The sequence below is a fragment of the Peromyscus leucopus genome, chromosome 22, assembly GCF_004664715.2.
Source record: "Peromyscus leucopus breed LL Stock chromosome 22, UCI_PerLeu_2.1, whole genome shotgun sequence".
Lineage (NCBI taxonomy): Eukaryota > Metazoa > Chordata > Mammalia > Rodentia > Cricetidae > Peromyscus > Peromyscus leucopus.
Window position 1 is genome coordinate 2,283,098 of NC_051081.1, and position 23,376 is coordinate 2,306,473.

General features: G+C 41.1%; 1 protein-coding gene across 1 annotated transcript; it reads right to left on the reverse strand.

The window, feature by feature from the left end:
* Nucleotides 1–18,750, reverse strand: LOC114687998 (zinc finger protein 260-like). The gene is given in 5 exon segments (XM_028862620.2): nucleotides 1–953; nucleotides 955–2,977; nucleotides 6,362–6,422; nucleotides 6,631–6,757; nucleotides 17,609–18,750. Coding segments are annotated over 5 exon segments (2,370 nt in total). The 5' UTR covers nucleotides 17,612–18,750; the 3' UTR covers nucleotides 1–797.
* Between the last annotated feature and the right edge of the window lie 4,626 nt (nucleotides 18,751–23,376).

Genomic DNA, 23,376 nt, shown 5'->3' on the forward strand with positions numbered 1-23,376 from the left:
TCTGATTTCAAAGTATACTATTCATGTACACTCACAAAGACAAAAATCATACATTGAATCTTAAAAGAAAAAGGGATGAGAGATGGTTTAGCAGTTTAGTACCTAGTGTGGACTGCACAATGACCACTGCTACTTGACAAGGTTCCAGCATTTTGACATTGCAGATCTTAATTCTCCGGCATCTTTTTATTTCAATTTTAACAATTCTCACTATATGTGATGAAGTCTCCTTATCCCTTCTACTGTGGGAAGTTTTTTTTTTTTTTTCTTGTGAGCTACAGTGGAGGATGAGAATTATACATAGGAAGTCTCTTTAAACAAAATCTTGGAAAAAATTCCCACCACCTTGGAACCATAGAGTATGATAACTATGCCTACTCTCACAAAAGAATCCCCATTGTATCCCCCTGAGTACACCAAGAATAGAGAACTTAATGATTTACTGGGCATACCTAGTTCCAAGGATGAAAGCACACTGGAAGAAAACAATGGGCTCACATCCACAAAGGCATTTAGATACTTGCTGAATTAATCAATTTTGCCTCAAGAAAAATGCTGTGATGAGGTTGATAGCTGCTTTTATCTTGGAATCATCCAGTCTGTTTTTAACCTTGCTTTAGTCTAAACTGAGATTCAGTTATACAGTATAAAGGGTATAGTCCTTTTTCAATAAAGCAGCAGCCATGCTGATTTACGCTAAGATCATGGCAGTCTCCTGCCTTTGCTAATGCCCCATCTCCTCTTAGGAACCTGAACACGTATGGAGCTGGACTACAGCAAGTGCGTCTTGTAGACATTTAGTTTCCAGCACCCACATAGCAGATCACATCTGAAATTACCACATCGATTACATCCATATGGTACTGTCCAGTATGAATTTTTTCATGGCTGTGAAGATGATTCTTCTGTGCAAACGTTTTACCATATTCAATACATTCACAGAGTTTCTTTCCAAGTATGAATTCTTTCATGACTATGAAGACTTCTCTTCTCTGTAAAGGCTTTACCACACTGATTACATTCATAGGGTTTCTCTCCATAATGAATTATTTCATGTCTGTGAAAATTCCTCTTCTCTGCAAAGGCTTTACCACATTCATTACATTTATAGGGTTTCTCTCCATTATGAATTCTTTCATGACTTTGAAGACTACTCTTCCGTGCAAAGGCTTTACCACACTGATTACATTCATAGGGTTTCTCTCCAGAATGAAGACTTTCATGTCTATGAAGATGACTCTTCTGTGCAAAGGCTTTACCACATTGATTACATTCATAGGGTTTCTCACCATTATGAATTCTTTCATGACTGAGAAGATGACTCTTCTCTGTAAAGGCTTTACCACATTGATTACATTCATAGGGTTTCTCTCCAGTATGAATTCTTTCATGACTGAGAAGATGACTCTTCTGTGCAAAGAGTTTGCCACATTCATTACATTCATAGGGTTTCTCTCCGGTATGAGTTTTTAAGTGAGTGAGAAGACGACTATTATATGGAAAAGCTTTACCACATTGATTACATGCATAAGGTTTCTCTCCAGTATGAATTCTTTCATGACTGAGAAGATAACTCTTTCGTGCAAAGGCTTTACCACATTCATGACATTGATAGGGTTTCTCTCCAGTATGAATTCTTTCATGACAGAGAAGACTATTCTTCCCTCTAAAGGCTTTACCACATCGATTACATTTATAGGGTTTCTCTCCAGTGTGAAATCTTTCATGACTCTGAAGACTTCTCTTCTCTGCAAAGGCTTTTCCACATTGATTACATTCATAGGGTTTCTCTCCAGTATGAATTATTTCATGCCTGTGAAGAACATTCTTCTGTACAAAGGCTTGACCACATTGACTACATTCATAGGGTTTCTCTCCAGTATGAATTCTTTCATGTCTGTGAAGATCACTCTTCTGTACAAAGGCTTTACCACATTGATGACATTCATAGGGTTTCTCTCCAGTATGAATAATTTTATGTCTGTGAAGTTCATGCTTCTGTGCAAATGCTTTACCACATTCATGACATTCATGAGGTTTCTCTCCAGTATGACTTTTTAAGTGACTGAGAAGATGACTGTTATATACAAATGCTTTACCACATTCATGACATTCATAGGGTTTCTCTCCAGTATGAATTCTTTCATGACTGAGAAGACTATTCTTCACTCTAAAGGCTTTACCACATTCATTACATTTATAGGGTTTCTCTTCAGTATGAAATCTTTCATGACTGTGAAGGCTTCTCTCTTCTGCAAAGGCTTTACCACATTGATTACATTCATAGGGTTTCTCTCCAGTGTAACTTCCATTATGTATTAAGGGACATTCAAAGGCTTTATCACATTGCTGAGATTCATACCTTTTCTCACTAGTTTGAATTCTATGTACTTGATGAGGACTATGACATGCAAAGCCTTTACATCTTTGATTATACTCACAGGGCTTTCCTTCCAAATGAGTTCTTTGGTGTTTTAAAGAGCAATCACATCTAAAGGCTTTATCACATTGATTATATTCATAGAGATTCTCTTCATTATTGGGTGATTTGTGTGTTTGAAGATGCCTGTAACGGCTAAAGCCTTTAGTAGATGACTCACATTTATTATTTTCTCTTAACACATGAGGTTTTTCACATCTTTGAAGAGAACTTGAAGAACTCAGAGTTGGACCACACTGACTGCATTCATAACATTTTCTTATACTGTGAGCCACACTACATGTGCACAGTGAACCAGAAGAGAGAGATGAATTTCCATATTCCTGGTACTCATTTTCTCCAATGAGAGTTTGTTGATGAATTTCCACTGAAGCTGGAAAAGCAGTTAATTGTAAACTTGTATCACAGTCATCATGTCTTCTCATAGTGGGGACTACCACATATCTTTCAGTTGTTCTGAGAGAGACAGAAGTACAATGTTTCTTTCCATGTCCCTTATGCTCACATGGATTGTGTCCAGAGTGACAGATGACACACCTGCTAAAGAAAGATAACAAATAAAGGGTTTTCACATTGCATTCCCAAAGTTGAATTTTTTTGTGTCATACAGATGTAGAATAGTGATCCATGTTTCTGTATCTCCAAGTCACTCATAAAGTGCTCCTCTCAGTAAACTATGCTAAATCACTCACTACAAGAAAATGAGGAACACTAGCTTTAATATGGAAGCTTTACTTATAAAAGGTCTTGGACATACCTAATCTCCTCATCAATGTGTATACCTTATATGATAAATGGAAGGCATGGCAGTAAGTGGATGGACAGTCCTACAACATGCCTCTCACATGGCTATGATTGAACATGTGACATCTATTCTGGCATTGTTTCCTTGTCTTGTCCTTAAAAGTGTTGGTGGAAATGTGTGAATAGTGTGGCCACACATGTGTTTCTGATAGATTTTGAATGCCCAAGTTTACGTGTCCTGAATGTGTCTTGCTAATTGGATGTTTTAAAACCTATAAGGCTTGTGACTCCAAGTTGAAAGTCTGCTGGAGAATATCACGTGGTCTGCCACTACTCTAATTACAAGCAGCCAGCCATCTGGGAAGGTGCAATTTTGGCTAAGGTCAGACAGAGAGGTCAAAGACTTCATGCCATCTTTAATAAGGGGAACCATGTAGCCAGCCGCCATTTTGATTGAGGTTAAAGATACTTCACCATCATCTTTAGTAAGGGTAACCACTTGGATTGGCCCACCAAGGAGATATTAGGTCTCCAATACAATTTGGGTTAAGATATATTTCAATTTGATAATTCCTGTGGTTAGGATACGTATCTGTTTGATAATTCCTGCCCTGTTCCTGTCTGTTCTCTATGTTCCTGTCTGCTCTCACACACTGAATTACTACATAAATGTCTCCAGGCAGTTTGTTCTGTTTGGTCCCTCCTCCTTTCGTCCCTCCCACCAGAGCTGTCTCCACCTACGCAACCACCACAGCCACCACCACCACCACCTGTCCACTAAAAACTACAGACTGAATCATCTTGATCTTACTAACACTGGTAAGCTCTAACTAATATTGGGTAACCTGTATTTCTAGACTTAACTTACGTATGCCTTCAAATTTAAGACTAAACAACATTTATCTAATTTACATACACCTAACATTCTCAAACACCCTTAGAGATGTTTTGAGAATATGGCATTTAATATAAAAGCTTTTTATGAGAGACAGGCCAACTCCTGGAAGCATCCTGCATCTTCTCCAAGAAGATGGATCGCCACAGAAGAACTTCCACCTGGAGGCTTGCCTCAAATGTAACAAAGCCAGCCACACAGCGAAAAGCTGCTTCACACCTTAAACTACTGCTGAGATCATATCCAGACTATGCATAAGTTGAGCACTGGGGGAACAACTGTCCCACTCTGCCAAGACAAGTAGGCCAATTTCTCCAAATTTCTACTCCAAAAAGAATCTGTCAGATGCTCTGCATTTGGCATCTGAACAAGTGCTACCTCTGAAACTTGTCCCACAGTGACCATAGAGAGACTTGGGACTGCCTGGGTAACTGGAAAGCTAGCTCACTCCTGCTCATTTACTTATCTTTCTCAGATCTGATGGTGTTTGATGACCAGGGTTCTAATAGATTTGCCAATTTAAAAGAACCCCAATTCCAAGGATAAAAGCACCTTAGAAGTTCATTAGTAAGTTTCCTATTAAAAATACATACAGGTGTGCCTCATTCACAGACTCCATGGTACAGGATAAACTGGCTTCAAATATAACTTAAGACATTCAAAATTTTAGCTTTGATTAATGCAGTTTTGATAAACTGACAGAGCACTGATTACAAACAGTCTTCAGGGTCTTTAAATTTTGTGGATTTTAATCTTTTCAGCATTTAGACATAGGTTAGCACTAGAGAGGACATAGAACCCTGCAGACATGTTCACTCCCTCCTCCTTCACTCACACAACCTCCTTTGTTCAGTGAATTTAGACTTAAAAATGTTCATGCCTTAACCCAAGGCCATAGCTTTTTACCATGACACCAAGATATAAAATGTTCCAGTAGTTTTACATACACCTGAACGTTCCTGGGAAAAGGGTTCTGATACTTTGTAAAGAAGTCTGGCCTGATGGAAACTATTATTACTTTCCAGAGTCTAATTTGACCCCACTCATTTTTGGAGCACATTCTGTAGGTTCACTCTTCCTTCCTGGGCCAAGGCCAAACCTGCAGGGGCCCTCCACATACACCAGCCCCTGCAACAGCTCCAAAGATGCAAACCAAGCAAGGGCACCAACTGGGAGAATAATAACAGGCTGATTTCACCCACATGCCCAGTCATAAAAGATCCATATCTCTTAACTCTTATGACACATTCACAGGATGGATGTTCTCCCAACCTCCAGGGCAACAGCAGATGCTATGGCTCCAGTACTCCTGGAACACTTCATCCCTAGATTTCGCATGTCATCTCCTCAAACTCCTGGGACTTCACTGCTGGTACCACGTCTCTAGGCACAAGTGGGCAACTAACCAGTAATTGAAACCTAGATTTCCAAGATGTCCCAATTAAGGGCATATCTGCCCTCATGCCTCACTCATTCACCCTTGACTCTTTTGTACAACCAGGACACTTCTCAGTTCCATTCTTTCTGGCAGTCTTCCTACTACCAATGGGTAGCCCCATTCAGAGGGCCAGTGATTATATCAATTTTTTTCTCCTAGCAGCCTGCATTCTGTCTCCTCAAGAACAGATTCCTGTGCCTGGAGGTGGTGGCACACACCTTTAATCCCAGCACTCAGGAGGCATAGGCAGGCAGACCTCTGTGATTCAAGGCCAACCTGGCTAGACAGTGAGTTCCCGGTAAGATAACAAAGCTACGCAGAAAAACCATGTCTTGGGGGAATAAAAAGAACAGATTCCTGAGGTAACCTGGATGGCAGCTATCCAAATGTTACTCCACCCAGAACTCCAGGTGAGCATGGGCCCACCCAAATCCCACCCACTCCCTCCCCACATCATCCCATGCCAGCAGGAAATAGAAAGACTTGAACCTGCACCCATATAGACCCAAAAAGATTGGGAGTTTGGAATCTCCAGTTCAGGGAGCCCCGTTCCACAAAGCCCACAACTGGCGGCTCCTCCTCCCAGGGATGTCTGGGACCATGCCCATGCCTACTGGCTATTTAAGACCAGGCCCACAGATCTGCCATGGGTGCTCTCCTCTTCTGTCTCATGCCTTCCTGAGAGCCCCTGGAGTCCTTTGCTTTGCTATGCACTGTTTATTAAATCTGGATTTATTAATTTGGTTTATTTGACTTATTGCATCAGTGATGGAGGAAGCCAGCAACCGGGAATCTGATATTTATCACAGAAATACATATATGCAATCTTGGACATGAAAAATACCTTCCATTTCTTCTACAGCTCTGACAATGTTCTTCAATATTATGGTCTTCCCATTTGTAACCTAAAATACAGTACCAGAAAATGTATGTGATATATTACTGGAAATTAGGCATACTTGAAATTACTATCTTTCATGAAACTTACTACCATGCCTGATTTATTCACCAGATTCTCCCCCTTTCATATGCAAAATCACAGAAGAGAACCAATCCAAAGAAAAAAGCTTGTCCCCCTTTAGTTAAAAAGTGACAGAAAGCTCACATTCTTACCTATACAAGTGAGGTTCCAGTAGGTTTCCATCATCACATCTTTGTAGAGATGCTTCTGGGAAGGATCCAGCAAAGCCCACTCTTCATGAGTGAAGTTTACATGCACATCCTCATAGGTCACTGCTTCCTAAAATATCCCATATATATGTTCTTAATTGAAATGATGAGACTGAATTGCAAATATACACTTCATTGAGAATATATTTATATAATTCTGTGTGCTCAAAACATTCAATGACATTGGTCAGTAAATATTAAATGCAGTCACCAACTCATTTTGAAAGGAAACATCAAAAGAGAATGACACCTTCCATTCCAGTGCCTAAAGAACAGAGTATGGCACAGCAGGAGAAATGCCTGGCCCAACCTCTAGTAAAAAAAAAAAAAAAAAAAAAAAATTGAGCAGGGCAGTGGTGGCACATGCCTTTAATCCCGGCACTGGGGAGGCAGAGACAGGCGCATCTCTGTGAGTTTGAGGCCAGCCTGATCTACAGGGTGAGATCCAGGACAGGAACCAAAACTACAGAGAGAAACCCTGTCTTGAAAAAACAAACAAAAAAATTGCAGATAAGGCATAAAGTACTAAGCCAATGCTGTTTAAATTTCCAGAGATATCAGTCACTCATTGTGTATAAGATGTCTCTTCTCTTGGTTGTCTAAGTTTAAATGAATGTTTAATTTTCACAGTAAGTGGATTCAAGAACAAATTTATGATTTTAAACTATATTATTTGGCATGCTCTTGTCTGTTACTGCAATTTGGCTCTGCTCTTCAAGTTGCCCTCTGGAAATTCTTGGTTAAATTCTATTTTAAAAAAATGTAACAGAACAGGTTACTCTGTTACAGGAACCTGAAACAGGGTAGGTTGTTAGCTAATTAGATAGTGTGGTTGTGAAGGCCTAGACTTCACTTTACAGGCTCAGGAATATGCCATGATAACTCAAACGGATACAGAGTAGTATCCTCCTGAACAAATCCTGAGAGCTATAAGATAATTCAACCTATAGGATAATTACAGTCTGAAATTACTTTACCTATTCAAGTACTATGTAATGTGTTTCAAATTTTACAAGGTGACTCAGATTTAAACATTCCAAGACAATTAACAGCTAAAGTTGAAAATAAACATGGCCCAAGTAAAACAAAAATTACAAAATGCCTTTGTGGATCAGTAGATCTCACAACTGGATGTATTTTAGTAATTTTACCTTCCACTCACTCCCCTAGTGGACTCATTATGCAAAGGGAAGATACTATTTTTAAATTGAATATTCCTAGCTCACAAACAGAGTAAAATGTTAAAAATCTGTATAGATTAGGTTTCTAAATTAATTATAACAGAAGTAATAAGACTTAGTAAATGCTGAGAAATGAATCCAGCTAAGAGTGCAGTAACCTATTCTAATGCTGAAAGTATACAATTATGGATGACCAATGATGATTGACAAAGAGTTTGTAGTAATTTCTTAGGCAAAATTAACAAAAAACAATGTCTGAAAAGTAAGTGACCTCGGTTTATACAAAAAAAAAAAAAACCTGAATGGAATCTTCTTTGCGTAGTGAAAAGAGCACTATTTCTGGGGCTCTTCACTTTATACTGACACACATAAGTTAGGAATGGCCAGGTATAAAGCAGGAAAGATCAGTAAAGAAATTCAAAGTCCATATGCTTCAGTTCAGAAAAACAGTTATATGGCATTCTGATGGTTTTATTAGACTTTATGAATCTCTTAATATACTTACTAATTCTCTATATGCTGAAAGGGTTGTATTGTATATAGAAACTGCTAAACTTATTGCTGATAATTCAGAATTGACTTTGCTATTCTTGCAACTACAACAATCAATCTGGGTCAGAAATTATCCACCCTATATCACTCATATTCGGTCTCATACTGGGATGCTAGACAATTAGAAAAGGAAATTTAAACATTGATCAACTACTGATAGGAAATGTGTTGGAAGCTTCTGAACTTCATTTAAAAAAAAGTTAATAGCCAAGGCTTAAAGAAAACAGTTTTCCATTACCTAGCAACAAGATAAGGAAATTAAATTAAAAAAAAAACTGTCCTACATGTTCTTTGTATAGTCAAATTCCATTAGCTGCAGGAACTAATACTAAAGGTATACACACACACAAATAATAATAATAATAATAATAAAATTGATAAATGGATGTATTTCACTTAACAGAATGTAAATTTAAAGTCTGTAAAGACTTTAAATTTATTCATCATACCATTAGAATTTACAGACTTCAAATTCATTCATCATACCATTGATACATACTCTAGATTTCAATGAACATCTATTACCTTAAGTTCTAAAAAGGCTGATTCTAGGCGGCGGTGGTGGCGCACGCCTTTAAACCCAGCACTTGGAGGCAGAGGCAGGCGGATCTCTGTGAGTTCAAGCCAGCCTGGGCTACCAAGTGAGTTCCAGGAAAGGCGCAAAGTACACAGAGAAACCCTGTCTCGAAAAACCAAAAAAAAATAAAAAATAAAAATAAAAAAAAAAAATAAAAAGGCTGATTCTATTACTACATATTTATTAGAAACAATGGCCATAATGGACATTAAAACAAATTAAAACTGATAATGCCCATTAAAACTGATATGTTGCTGGGCGGCGGCGGCACACGCCTTTAATCCCAGCACTCGGAAGGCAGAGCCAGGCGGACCTCTGTGAGTTCGAGGCCAGCCTGGGCTACCAAGTGAGTTCCAGGAAAGGCGCAAAAACTACACAGAGAAACCCTGTCTCAAAAAATAAAAAAAAAAAAAAAAAAATAAAACCCTAATAATATTTCCAGTAAAATAAAAGTTTTTTTTCTGACACAACATAAAACACATTACAAGGTTACTATATAATGCTACAGGTCAAGCAATTGTTAAAAGATCTAATCAAGGGCAAAAGACACAGTCAATAAGACAAAAAGACAGCCAACAAAATGGGAAACGATCTTCACCAAACCCACATCTGACAGAGGATTGATCTCCACAGTATATAAAGAACTCAAGAAACTAGACATCAAAATACTGAACAGTCCAATTAAAAAATGGGCTATAGAGCTAAACAGAGAATTCACAAAACAAGAAATACAAATGGCTGAAAGATATTTAAAGAAATGCTCAACATCCTTAATCATCAGAGAAATGCAAATCAAAACGACTCTGAGATACCACCTTACACCTGTCACAATGGCTACAATCAAAAACACCAATGACAGTCAATGTTGGAGAGGATGTGGAGCAAAGGGAACACTCCTCCACTGTTGGTGGGAATGTAAACTTGTACAACCACTGTGGAAATCAGTATGGCAGTTTCTCAGAAAATTAGGAATCGAACTACCTCAAGACCCAGCCATCCCACTCTTGGGCATATACCCAAGGAATGCTGATTCTTACCATAAAGATACATGCTCAGCTATGTTCATAGCAGCACTATTTGTAATAGCCAGAACCTGGAAACAACCTAGATGCCCGTCAACGAAAGAATGGATGGAAAAAATGTGGTACATATGCACAATGGAGTACTACTCAGCAGAGAAAAACAATGAAAGCATGAAATTTGCAGGCAAATGGATGGAACTAGAAAAAATCATCCTGAGTGAGGTAACCCAAATGCAGAAAGACAGTCATGGTATGTACTCACGCATAAGTGGATTCTAGATATAAAATAAAGAACAATCAGACCACAACCCAATAGAACTATGGAGGCTATATATATAGCATGGAGGTCTCTACGACAACTGTGGCTTATAATAAATTTCGGTTTTACTCAATTATTGAAAAAAAAAAATTAGCCAAATGAATGGAAATACATGAACTATGAACCAAAGGCTGGGGGGCCCCCAGCTGGATCAGGCCCTCTGAATAGGTGTGACAGTTGATTGGCTTGATCAGTTTGGGAGGCAACTAGGCAGTGGGACCAAGTCCTGTGCTCATTGCATGAGTTGGTTGTTTGAAACCTGGAGCTTATGCAGGGACACTTGGCTCAGGCTGGGAGGAGGGGACTGGACCTGCCTGGACTGAGTCTACCAGGTTGATCGCAGTCCTCGGGGGAGGCTTTGCCCTGGAGGACGTGGAAATGGGGGGTGGCTGGGGTAAAAGGAGGGAGTGGGAGGGGGGAGAATAGGGGAACCCGTGGATGATATGTAGAACTGAATGGTATTGTAGAATAAAATAAATAAAATTTAAAAAAAAAATCTAATCACACACTAAAGGAGGTGCTTTTTAAACAGAAGGAGGATATACGGAACCCCAGAGACAGACTGCACAATGCCTCACTAACTTTAAATTATTTAAACTAATGACACAGAGACAACAGCTGCTGAAAGACGGGGGCTGGGGGGTGGAACTGCTGAACTGAGTCAGCCTGTGTATTATAAAGCTGTTTTAACATCAAAATGAAAACCAGGGAAAGGGTTACAATGCAGTCAAACCTATGTTTTTACAGGAAACAAAGGTTGTGGATCCAGGCAAAATTGAGAAAGTCCAGCATGAGCAAGAGGAATTTCTCAGACACTTTGGCTGCTGAGATAAATGACATACCTCTGGGGGGGATACAAAAAACCTTTGCAGTGGATGGCTGAGCCTCCCACCTGGGCACAGCTTAAGACTTTGTGTGACAAAGAGAAGGCAGTAGTTCCACTGGCTCAGAAACCTCAGGATGCTACAAACCTGTTCCTTGCTCTGCTATCTGTGGTAACTAGACAGGTAACAGGGCCAAATGTACATATTGGGCCTATGTTCCTAATACTACCCAAGATTATCATAATAAGTTTTATATTCTTCATGCATCTGGTTTTAGAAGACAGGAGATTAATGCTACTAGTTCCACAAATCTACTGTTCTGAGAGATGTAGGTTTCCAACAAGGAATCTGACTGGATACATGGGCAACCATGGAAAGGTGAGAAACCTCGGGTGCTAATTAGTATCTCCCAGGCAGATGTCATTGATTGGAGCCCTTATGGCTCCCCTCAAGGAAAACATTCTCACTCATTATTAAGATGACACAAATATAGTTTAAATACAACTGTAGAAATTAGCTCTACTGTTAGTGAACCTATTCAATGGCATGGAGTTGGAATGTCAAGTCCTCTCCTACAATTTGGCAATTCAGTTCAGACTAACTTGAAGAAATTAGCAAGTACTTTCCATCCTCTTAAAGCGTGGGAAGGAGAGTTAAACATTAAGGATGAAACTTTGTCATTTAGACTAAATCAAAGCCATCCTTTTATAGTATGTATACCATTAGCTATACTAGTACTTATTAGCTACTGAAGGGGCCTGTACAATGGCACCCTAATAATTACAGCATCACTTGTGAACACTGTACCCTTCATACCTATGTTAATTCTAGTATGTCTTTAATGTAACCTCTGAAAGTTTTGACATTCTTAGAACAAAGTCAGCAGTCTGGATGCCAGTGAAGTCGTCAAGGTCATAGCAAGACTCACCTGTGATGACCGTAGTGCAGAAGCTCACTGAAAGAATATTAAGAAGAACACATGTGCGACGCTTATGCAGGGGGAGGGGGGACTTGTGAGGAGTGCTAAAGAAAAAAAAAAAAAAAAAAAAAAAAAAAAAAAAAAAAAAAAAAAAAAAAGAAAAACACATTGAATACTTAGACTGATAATTGCAATACTTATGGGCATTGTTGCATTGGCTGCTACTGCTACAGCAGCTGGATTGGCCCTTCATAAAGAAAGCCAAACTGCTGAGTTCACTAGAGACTGGCACAAACAATCTCCAGAACTTTGGACTCAACAAAATAAAACAGTGAGATAGTTGATGGAATAGCTGATGTGAGACAAACTGTTATTCTGTTGGGGGATTGCCAGTCGCCATGTCAGAGGAGCAGCAGATGGCAACTGATTTCGAGGGATCGGCCCACCAGGATATAAAACTCTGATGGGTGAATCTCAGATATGCAAGGCCCTGAGAGCCTCAGTCCCAGGATGTTTCTTTCCACTGCTGTGTCTTTGTATGCTTGCCACTGCCATTTGTTCTCTGGAATCTGGCATGGTGTGAGTGGGTGTGGGGGTCCCCACTGCCCTTAATTGTAAATATAACCAACCGTCTTATTAAATAAGAAACACAGAAACAATGCAAAGAAGAAAGCCAAGAGATCAGAGCTACGAGCCTTACCGCCTGCTGCAGCTAGCCTCTACAGCCAAGAGACCTCTCTGAAAGGGACCTACTTCCTGCGTGTTTGTCTTTATATAGTCTTTCTGTTCTGCCTTCTCATTGGTTGCAAACCCAAACACATGACTGCCTCATCACTGTCTGTCTGTAGAGACTCCTGGTCTTCTATGGTATTGAGATTAAAGGCTTGTGTCTCCAATGCTGGCTGTATCCTTGAACACACAGAGATCTACCTAGCTCTGCCTTCCAAGTGCTGGGATTAAAGGCGTGCGCCACGAATGCCCAGCTCTGCTATAGCTTGCTATTAGCTCTGACCCCCAGGCAACTTTATTTATTAACATACAAATAAAATCACATTTCAGACAAAATATTATCACCATACTTAATGTAGTATGATTATCTCTTAGAAATATCTTGTTTTACTGGGCATTTTTACCTGTGGATTATTATGAAGATGACTTCCTCCTAAGCTGTACTGTTTAACTGAAGCAATGATTTTATACAACAATAGTGTAAGTTTAAATGGGATTTTGGTGATTGAGGGTCTTTAATATATATAGTAAGGGATTATGATGGAGGTCAGTTTAGTGGAAAAATTAACACAGGTAAAGATAGGATAAAATGCTGTCTTTGTCTCTGATAAGTCAGAGGCTGTAGAAGATTTTAAAAAATGAAACAAGACAGTGTCACACTGATAGAACACATGAGTTTCTATTCAGGGTCATACAGACTATGGCTTAGGTTAATGATTAGAAAAAAACAATTGAGTCAGGATCATCTCATTAGAAAAGGCCTTTGACAAAAATCCAACACCCCTTCATAATAAAAGTCCTGCAGCGATAAGGCATACAAAGAACATACCTAAACAAAATAAAGGCAATTTCCAGCAAGCCTATAGCCATCATCAAATTAAATGGAGAGAAACTCAAAGTTATTCACTTAAAATCAGGAACAAAACAAGGCTGTCCTCTCTCACCATATCTATTCAATATAGATCTGAAAGTCTTAGCTAAAGCAACAAGACAACTGAAGGAGATTTAGAGGATACAAATTGGAAAGGAAGAAGTCAAAGAACATTTATTTGTATATGATGTGATAGTGTATGTAAGTGGGCCAAAATATTCCACAGAGGAACTCCTATGGCTGATAAACACTTTCAGCAAAGTGGCTGGATATACAATTATCTCACAAAAATAAACAGCTCTCCTATGTACAAATGGCAAAGGAACTAAGAAAGAAAACAGGGAAGGACACCTTTCAAAACTGCCTCAATTATATAAAATATCTTGGGGTAACTCAAACCGAGTGAAAGACTTTTATGATAAAACTTCAAGCCTTTGAAGAAAGAAACTAAAGAAGATATAAGAAGATGGAAAGATCAACCACACTCTTGGATTGATAGGATTAACATATTAAAAATGGCAATCCTACCAAAAGTAATCTGCACACTCAATGCAATCCCCATAAAATCCCAACACAATGCTTACAGACCTCAAAAGGACAATCCTCAACTTCAGATAGAAAAATAAAACACCCAGCATAGCTAAAGCAATTCTGAACAATAAAAGAACTGCTGGAGGTTTCAACATTCTACACTGTATGCTGTACTACAGAGGTATGTGATAAAAACCACATGGTACTGGCATAAAAACCGACGCATGCATCAATGAAATAAAATTGAACCCAGGCCTGAACCCACACTCCTATGGACACCTGGGTTTTGATAAAGAAGCCAGAAATAGACACTGGAAAACAGCATGTTCAACAAATGGTGCTGGTCAAACAAGATGTTTGCATGAAGAAGAATGCAAATAGGGCTGGAGAGATGGCTCAGAGGCTAAGAACACTGGCTATTCTTCCAGAGGTCCTGAGGTCAATTCCCAGCACCCATATGGTGGCTCACAACCATCTGTAGTGAGATCTGGCTCCCTCTTCTGGTCTGCAGGGATACATGCAAAAAGAACACTGTATACATAATAAATAAATAAATCTTAAAAAAAAAAAAAAGGAAGAATACAAATAAGTCTATACTCACCATCCTGCACAGAACTCAAGTCCACATTTATAGGAGACTGTATGGGGGTTGAGGGATTAGCTCAGTGGTATAGCAATTGCCTAGCAAGCTCAAGGCCCTGGGTTCAAGCCTTAGCTCAAAAAAAAAAGAGAGAGACTGTATGACCCTGCCCTGTGTGAAATGTTAGCTGCTGAGTACTGTATGCTACACACAAGCCACAGCCAAATGCCCAGTGTCTCAATGCTCTCACCTGACTGAAGTGAGACAAACAGATTTGCAGTTACCACCATGAGAGAGTTGTCCAATCAGAAATTTCAGTGGCTCAGGCTAACCTCCCCAAAATGTACACCCACCAATTTGGTTTGCCCTCATTCACAAGGTATGAATTAATACATACTGGGAAAGTACACAGAAAGGTACTCACCTGCCCAATCATGTCCTTTTTGATAACAGAGACACCTGCAGCTCACTGACTTAAACAATCTCCAATCTAGCTATGGCCTAGTCTATTTTCCCCTGTGATATACACAATAAACTCTTCCTTCTATTCTGGTCTTAATGGAGAAGCCATGCTCCACACAGAAATCCTATCCCTGTTAGTGCAATGGACAGCCCATTCCATGACTCCAATGGGTAGTTGTAGAAGTGTGTGCTACTTACAGGGTGGTGGTGGCACATGCCTTTAATCTCAGCACTCAGGAGGCACAGGCAACTGAATCTCTGTGAGTTTGAGGCCAGCCTGGTCTACAGTGTGAGTTCCAGAACAGCCCAGGCTACATACAGAAACTCTGTCTAAGGAAAAGAAAAAAAAGTGTGCTGCTGCAAACCTTTAATCAAGAATTGAGGAGGCTGAGTCTCGAGGACTGCAGCGTCATTGCCCTGTGGGCCTAAACACCGGGACCAACCCAAAGAGAGTCAACAGAACAAACCTTATCTTAAAATATTGTTCTGAAAGCTGGAAGGTGTGACTGTTTTGGAATTGATATGCCTTCCCAATGAGACATCATGCCACACACTTAGAGATTAATTGAGAAAACTCTCCTTAGAAATAGAAAGCCTCCAGCTCTACCTAACACACAAAGAGGAGCTGGCCAGGAACAGATTTGCCAACTTGTATATACAATAGGCTTATGCATTCCACATATGCTCTCAACCTGGAGATGTGCTGTTTACTGCCCTCCTGATAGCATGGCTTGCTCAGTTTGATTCCTTATAGAACTCAGGACCACCTGCCCAGGGTAGCACCAACCACAGTGGGTTGGGCCCTATTACATCAACCACTAATCAAGCAAATACCCTATAGGTTTACCTATAGACCAGTGTGACTCTACCTTGTGTCAAGCTGACCAAAGCTAACCAGCATACCTCCTGAGTCATCTCACAGCCCCCAAAGACAGATTGTTAAGCAAACCTCAACTCTCAACGCTTGCTTTTCAGCATATACTTGTGCATGCACACACATGAAGTTTTGAAAATCTGTCAAGTTTAGGGCTGGAGAGATGGCTCAGCACTTACCACCACTTACTGCTCTTGTAGAAGACCTGGGTTGGGTCCCAGCACTAATCTGGTGGCACACAACCATCACTAAATCCCCTTGTAGAGGATCTGATGACCCCTACTGCCTTCTGTGGGCACCAAACACACACACAATGAACATACATTTGTGCAAGCAAAACAGCCACACACATAGAATAAAATAAATAAATAGCACTAATTAAAAACACATAACCTTGCGGGGAGCCGTGGCACACACCATTAATCCCAGAGGCAGAGGCAGGTGAATCTCTGGGTTTGAGACCAGCCCGGTCTACACAAAGTTCTAAGACAACCAAGGCTACACAGAGAAACCCTATCTTGAAAAATTAAATAAACAAATAAAACCATATCCACATATCACTTTTATGTCACCATGGATAAAACAGCCAGAAATACTCTGAAATTTGACTAATATCTGTAGGCAAAGCTATAAATTTGTAATAAAAAGAATCAGCGAACTAAATAAAAGTAGAGAAATTCCAGGATTGCGGACAGGAAGTCTCAATATTATTTCAGTACAAAATTGAGCAACAGATTCAGCAACAGTAAAGTAAAAAGTCCAACAATTTTTCATACCAACCATAGAAAAATGATGACAAAGGTCACCATGAATGAAAAAAATGATCAACATAAGATTAGGTAAATAAACAGCACACACTCTGACACCATCTGAATTTAAAACTTATCATACAACTGTAATGAAGACTGGACTGTCTGGGAAAGAAGAGATCATCAGAACAGGGGAACAAACTTAGAAATGAAAACACAATTAATATGGAGTTAATTGTGACACAGGAGGCCAGGAAACCCAGTAAGAATGGCCTTACTGACACACGTGACTGGACCACCCTGTCATCTACACGCAAATGTGTTAATGGCACAGAACTCACACCCTGCACAGAATTACTGCGGACAGATCTATCTACACCTGAATGTTCAGTGCCAAGTGCAGAACTTCTAGAAGACACTAGAGACACCAGGGCTCTGAGAGTTAACAAATCTTCCCTGGAGACAGTAAAAACAGTGCATACAAGCGTCCTGCACCATAACTTTGGCAACAAGGATGTTTCCACACTAGGTTTCCCACCTCCCATGCTCTGCGCATGCGCACCCGGGTGACCACGTAATTACTTGATCCACCGGTTCCCGCCCAGCTCCCGGAAGTGGCATGGCCCTTGTGTGACCTCACTGTGTTGGGCGGCTGTTTCCCACAGCCTAGGAGGACCCCACACTGGCTCCCGCGGCTCCTCCCCGCATGGGGACGGCGGCCCCTCGCTCACCATGGCGAATTCCCAGCTCGCCGCGCTCCCCTCCCAGCTTCCGGCAGCCGGCGGCGCACCACACGGAACACGAGGGTCTCCCTTCCTCAGTCGCGGAGCCCCAGGAGCCGTCGCCAAGTGGGATCGGAAGTACCCGCCCACATACTGACCGGAAGTATGTCTGGAGGCCGTGATTTGCTACTGATGCCTGAGTGACGGGGGCAGCTCCCTTAGAGACAGAGTGCGTGAAAAGATGCAGCTTGCCCATTGTGGAGTTGCTGAAGGAGGCAAAGGCAGCAGGATCAAGAGTTCGAGGCCATTGTGGGCTACACATTTTAGCACTGACTAAGGCCGGGGTGGCATACACAGCATTAATCCCAAAGGTAGGCAGATCTCTCAGAATTCAAGGCCATCCTGGTCTACAGAACGAGTTTGAGGTAAGTCGGGGTCAAGAACCCAAGATCCTGTCACTAAGGAGAGAGAGAGAAAGAGAGAGAGAGAGACCAGTGAAGTTCAGTGAAAGACTACACCACCCTCAAAGGGTTAAACATGGAGTCTCCACATGATCTCGACTCCCAGGTGTCTGCTCAACAGAAATAAAAATGTTCAGCCCTACATATCCTTGGCAACCTTATTCACAGCATCCAGAAGGGGGCAGCCCATGCCACGGGTCTTCCTGTGGATGGATGGACACACAATGTCCATCTGTCTACACTGGGGACACCACTCAGCCCTGAAGAAGTGTGGAGGGACCTTGAGGACACAGTGCTCAGTGAGCAACCCAGACACAAACCACAAAGGGTGGACTCCAGGACAGGGGGATCCAGAGACAGAAGGAGATCTTGGGTGATGAGGGCCAGCGAGGGGTAGGGAGATGGCTTATGGTGTAGACCTTGTGTTGCTATGAAGCAGTGTTCTAGAGGCAGACAGAGAAATGTAAAACTCTCTGAGGATGCACCGATGTCCTCCAGCACAGTCTTGTGCTATCAGAATGGTGTCTCGGAAAAGCCCTTCAGCCTATTCGGGACTTTCACTCTGAAATTTTCTCTTTGTCTGTCATGACTTCTGTCAGCAGTGATGATGGCAATTCAACAAATGCTTGCTCCTTGAGCAGATGGGTGAATGAATGAATGCATGACTGACATGAGTGCATAATGAATGCATGAATGAGTGAATGAATAAATTCATGAATGATACAGTGAATGAGTGAAGGACCTAATGACTGAGGTAATGCATACTGAATGACTTAATGGTGCAATAAAAGCATGAATGAATGAGTATACAAATGGATAAGTGAAGAAACTAATGGATTCAATGAATGAATCCATTACAGTGAACGAGTTAATGAATCAGTGAATAGATCTGCATGTGAATCAAACAATACATTAATGTGTGAGTGAACTGGTGACTAAGTTAAGGAATGAGTGAAGGGTTGAATGAACAAGTGAAGAATGAACTGGTGGTATGAATGGATGAGTAAAAGACAGAGCAAATGCATGAATGATGTCCAAAGGCGAGCGAATGTATGAATGAATGAAGGCGGGAATCAGTGTGTGATGGATGAACCAGCTGAGCCACTTCTGGTCCCATTTCCTTCTACCCGCAGTCAAGCCTGATCTCCCCATCCCAGTCCTGCCACTGCGCGACCCCAGCAAGGCATGCATGCGCCTTACCCTACCAGACAGAGTCTGCAAGTGCTCTGGCAGCCCCCTGCCTCCTGAACTTTTTCAGACATCTTTGTGGTGGTATTGTGTTCCCAAAATATTGTGCACCCTAATAAACTTATCTGGGGTCAGAGAACAGAACAACCACTAGATATAGAGGCCAGAAAATGGTGACACACATATCTTTAATTCTAGCATTCCAGAAGCAGAGATCCACCTGGATCTCTCTGAGTTCAAGGCCACACTGGAAACAGCCAGGCATGGTGACTCACATCTTTAATCCAGGAAGTAATGGCAGAAAGCAGAAAGGTATATAAGGCATGAAGACCAGAAACTAGAAACTTTTAGGTGGTTAAGCTTTCAGGCTTTTGAGAAGCAGTTCAGCTGAGATCCATTTGGATAAGGACTCAGAGGCTTACAGTCTGAGGAAACAGGATCAGCTGAGAAGTTGGCAAGGTGGGGTGCCTGTAGCTTTTTCTGCTTCTCTGATCTTCTGGAATTCACCCCAATACCTGCCGTCAGGTTTGTTTTTATTAATAAGACCCTTTAAATTTCATGCTACATCTGGCACCCAATGTTTGTGGTACGAATTCACGAAAAAGCTACTTGCCTGTGGCCTTGTGGGCCCCAGCCTCAGACTCAAGCCACACTGCTAGTTGTGGTTGTGCATGCCAATAGGATTTGCTGAAGGGGGCAGAGGCAGGAGGATCCCGAGTTTGAGGCCAGCCTGGGAGGCTTGCTAAGAAGAAGCATCAGCTGGGGACTAGCTACAAACAATGGCAGTGAGACCATGGAGGCAGTGACTGCTGCTCAGAGTTGCCAGCTGCTTCTCATCGTGTTGGTGACTGCGGTGATGCTGCTACCTGGGACGAAGGGTTTACTGCTGCTGGTTCAGAGAAGAATTGCCAGGACCATCATGTTACAAGAAAGCATTGGCAAAGGTCAGTTTGGAAAAGTTTGGCAAGACAAATGATGGGGAGAAATTGTTGTAAAGATATTCTCTTCCATAGAAGAACATTCATGGTTTTGAGAGACAGACATTTATCAGACTGTCATTACTCCAAACCACAGAGGAGGCACTCACACAAAAATATCTACAGGGAATCATGACCATGCCTAACATCGACTTTGAAATCTTCAAAAGGATGATGGGACCCCACAAACATAATTCCACATGGACTATGGTAAAGCCATTAAGCTGATTAACACCAAGGAAAAATCAGCTTTGGACTACAAACTGCTCAGGACAATTTTGAGATGGCTAGCTGAGATGATCCAGCCTGACAGACTACTTAAGGACTTGAAACAAGCCCTGCACTTTCTCATTATGCAGGGACTGGACAAATGATACAGGACTTGACAATTAACCCAAAAATTTTCTTTTCAGGATTCCCTAAAGTTGTTTTCACCCCCAGAAAGCAGGAAGTAATTTTAAGAAAAATGATGTCCACATTCCCAAGATGTAGAATGGGAGGTTTTTGGTTGTTTAATGAGTTATGGATATTGTCATTGTTTATGATGGTTGGTTACAAGTTGTTAATTGTTGATGGTCAGGAAAAAAGCTGAACATGGAGATTGGATTCAGAGGTTTTGTTTAAAAAAAAGAAAAAGAAAGAAGAAAATATAGCTATGAGATAGATCATTGAATCTACTCTGAGAAAAAAAGATAGAGGAATAATAGCATAAATGGGTAAGTCAATAAATCTACTCTAAAAAGAAAAAGGGGAAGATATAAAAATGACAAAAGGTAGATTACTGAATCTAATATGAAGAGAAAAAAGAGAAGATAGACATAATAATATAAAAAGGGAGATTATTGAATCTACTTTTAAAAAGGAGCTACTTTTTAAAATAAGATAAGTAATGAAAATTTTTTGTCTGAGTTTATCAAATGTTACTGGACTGGACATTGTTATATATACAATGGAGTTTTTATCTGCATCTATCAAATGGTAATGGGCTAGACATTATTAATGTAATTCTTGACTGCATATATTGTATATGCTTATTGGATAGTTTTTCTGGTATTAGTTATAAGCTTTTTTAAATTTTTAAACAAAAAAAGGGGAATGTAGTGGTATTGAGTTTCCCAAAATATTGTGCATCCTAATAAACTTATCTGGGATCAGAGAACAAAACACCAATAGATATAGAGGCCAGAAAATGGTGACACACACACACACCTTTAATCCTATCATTCCAGAGGCAGTGATCTGCCTGGATCTCTGTGAGTTCAAGGCCACACTGGAAACAGCCAGGCATGGTGACTCACATCTTTAATCCCAGGAAGTAATGGCAGAAAGCAGAAAGGTATATAAGGCATGAAGACCAGAAACTAGAAGTGTAGTGGGTAGCCATTCCAGCTTTGATCTGGAAGTTCCAACCCCCATTGAGGCTTCAGCAACGGTCACGCCTACAAGGCCGGGCCAAGGGAGGACCCCTGGAGACCCAAGATCTGGATGGGCCAGCTCTTGCTCTGCTCCTGGACCCTGGACGGTAGAGGTTGACTGAGAGAGCTCCAGAGAACACCGCTGGACTGTGATACACCTTCCCCAGACCCCGCGACCTACCTATCCCTTCATTTGTAAGTTACCCACTAAATAAATCTTCCTTTTCACTACGTGGAGTGGCCTTAATAATTTCACCAATATCTGGCGCTCACGTGGGGCAATTTCCAAAGGCCTGGGTGGCTCCCACCCTCAGCCTCCTCTCCGGCTGGGAGATACCTAAACCTGCCTGCAAAGTTCCATATAAACAGGGAACGCCTACACGGATCCATTCCCGAAAAAGGGAGCAGCTAGTCCAATCTCAGTTCCCTAGCTTAACCCCGAGACCAGCGAAAAACGGCTATGAGTGTGGCATTCCCCTACTCCCTGAGTGTCGGCTCTGGCTCCGCACCATCTGGATTCCTGCCTTCAGCTGTGGTCAGCCAAGGTCGCCAGCAGGCCCTGCTTTGGAGCTGTACCAATGCCACCTTCTATCTGAAAAGTCCTAATACACCCCCAGAACCATGGAAAGATGAGATAGGTAAAAGATCATCCACCAATGTGACATCTTTGCAAGTTGTAAGAAAAAATTAACAATCAAAGGTTGGGGTAGGGTTCTGTTTTTGTCTTTCCAGGATAATGGAAATACCCATCTTCCAAAATCTTGTTTAATATTAGAGGGACCAGCCTTAATATTATACATCCCAGGGGCTCAGGAGAGAGAACTACTAACGGCGAGGACTATTCTCAGGAAATAGAATCTCAGCACACCAAGCTCTATAGTCCACTTGCTTTAATTCCTCTGGCATAACACCCTTTATACACAGCTTCAGTTCTGTTCTCGTGCCTAGCTCCTTTCTTGCCTGGTTTCTCTCTATACTTATCCATTGCTCCCTCTAAGTTCTATCTTAATTCTCTCATCTTAACTCTGCCTCATCTAGGTTCTTTTCATCTTGTTCTTACCCAGCTAGTACTTCCCCATCTGGCTCTTCCTCATCTTCCATCTTGTTCCTCTGGTACTCTCTTCTAGCCCTTCAATCTAGTTCTTCCCCATCTCAGTTTGTTCCTCTCAAGTTCTTACCTGTTGAGTTCTTTCATTCTCTTTTCTCTTCTCTCTCTCTCCGTGCCCTGAAGTCCTGGTATATAAAGCCAGGCTTCCAGGGTCAAATGGAGAGGTGATAAGAATCACATTGAGAGGCAATAACCATTAATTATCATTTGCAACCCCAAAGGGTAGTGACCAATGGGAAAATGAATTAAGTAAGGCTAAATTCAGGTAATATCTAAGAAGAGGGATCTTATGTGCTCAACTATTAAACTCTTAAACATGATTGGTAGAAAATGTTAAGAATCTATAAGTTGCGCCGGGCGGTGGTGGCGCACGCCTTTAATCCCAGCACTCGGGAGGCAGAGGCAGGCAGATCTCTGTGAGTTCGAGGCCAGCCTGGTCTACCAAGTGAGTTCCAGGAGAGGCGCAAAGCTACACAAGAGAAACCCTGTCTCGAAAAACCAAAAAAAAAAAAAAAAAGAAAAGAATCTATAAGTTGCTAGGTCAATGGGAGAAAATAAAAGTGTCTTCTTTTTTCCTGTGGCTCCTATCTGTCCAAGCTATCTGCCGTTTTTCTGCAGGGTGGGGAAA